Source organism: Cystoisospora suis (genome assembly GCF_002600585.1).
Source record: "Cystoisospora suis strain Wien I chromosome Unknown contig_1440, whole genome shotgun sequence".
NCBI lineage: Eukaryota > Apicomplexa > Conoidasida > Eucoccidiorida > Sarcocystidae > Cystoisospora > Cystoisospora suis.
In genome coordinates, this window is record NW_027154240.1 from 1 (window position 1) to 1258 (window position 1258).

A 1258-nucleotide genomic window follows, 5' to 3' on the forward strand; every position below is an offset into this window, starting at 1 on the left:
AGCACAAGCAGGACACGAACGAACATACCTTTCTATGTCACCTCTCATGTCAGGCCACCAAAAAATTCTTTCAATGTCCAAGGTGGTCTTTTCTTGCCCTGGGTGCCCTGCCAAAGGATGATCGTGGAATCCTTGTAGTACTTCTAATCTCTTTTCTTTGGTAGGTACGCATAATTTCCAACCTTTCTTGACCTTGGCCCACAGAAGATCGTTTTCCCATTGATACTCCTTTCCTTCTTTGATTAATGGAACATTGGCTCCAGTATTCTCATCTACTCCTAGAGCTTCACAAGCTTTCACTAACTCTTTGAAATCCTCACACTCGTAGTAGGCCTTCCTCCAATCCAATCGTCTGGAATTCTTGACTTCGTTTCGCCTTGGATCTCTCGAGTCCTTTGTTTCAAACACTAAGGCCACCTTCTCCATATAATCCGGTCGTCGACTCAAAGCATCAGCTACCAAATTTTGTTTTCCGGGCTTATAAACCACTTGAAAGTTGAAATCGGCTAATTTATCCAACCAGTATCCTAATCTGGTTGTTACCTTCTTCTGGGTTAACATACGACTAAGAGTAGCATGATCTGTNNGGCCTAGTACCAATAAAATGCTTCCACTTAGTTAAAGCATACACAATAGCGAGCAATTCACTTTCATAAGCTGGATAATAAATTTCCCTTTCTGACTTCTTTCGAGACTCAAAGGCTACGGGGTGACCTCCCTGCTCAAGAACCGCCCCCACTGCATATTTAGATGCATCAGTTTTAATTACTAGAGGAAGATCTGGGTCAAAGATGTAGGTCATACTCACGTTGATTAAGGCGTCTTTAAGTTCTTTCACCGCTTGTGAATGACGAGGTCTCCATATCAGCGGGCTCTTCTCGCTTAATAAGTCGTGAAGTGGTTTCGCCTTCTCGTTGAAGTTCTTGATCAATTGACGATAATACCCTACTAGCCCAAGAAACCCCCTAACTTGTCTGATGTTATCCAGCTTCTCCGGATACTCCTTCACAGCTTCAATCTTCCTGGGATCTGGAGATATCATTCCATGTTCGATGATATAACCAAGATATTTCACTTTCAAAGTCACAAATTCGCATTTGTTTAACCCCACATATAACTGTTGATCCCTTATCCGTTGCAGGACCTTCCGTAAATGAGATAAATGTTCTACTTGTGAACGAGAATAAACCAAAACATCATCCAAATATACTACGACAAATTCATCTAGCTCGTTTATGAACACGTTCTGCATTAAACG

The 1258-nt window shown here is 41.9% G+C and overlaps 1 protein-coding gene across 1 annotated transcript; it reads right to left on the reverse strand.

Annotated features, from left to right (window-relative positions):
* Positions 1 to 30: 30 nt before the first annotated feature.
* CSUI_003309 (retrotransposable element tf2 155 kda protein type 1) lies at positions 31 to 1165 on the reverse strand (the record flags this gene model as incomplete). The annotated part of the gene is given in 2 exon segments (XM_068063507.1): positions 31 to 581; positions 598 to 1165. Coding segments are annotated over 2 exon segments (996 nt in total), but the record flags the coding sequence as incomplete, so codon positions are not given.
* Between the last annotated feature and the right edge of the window lie 93 nt (positions 1166 to 1258).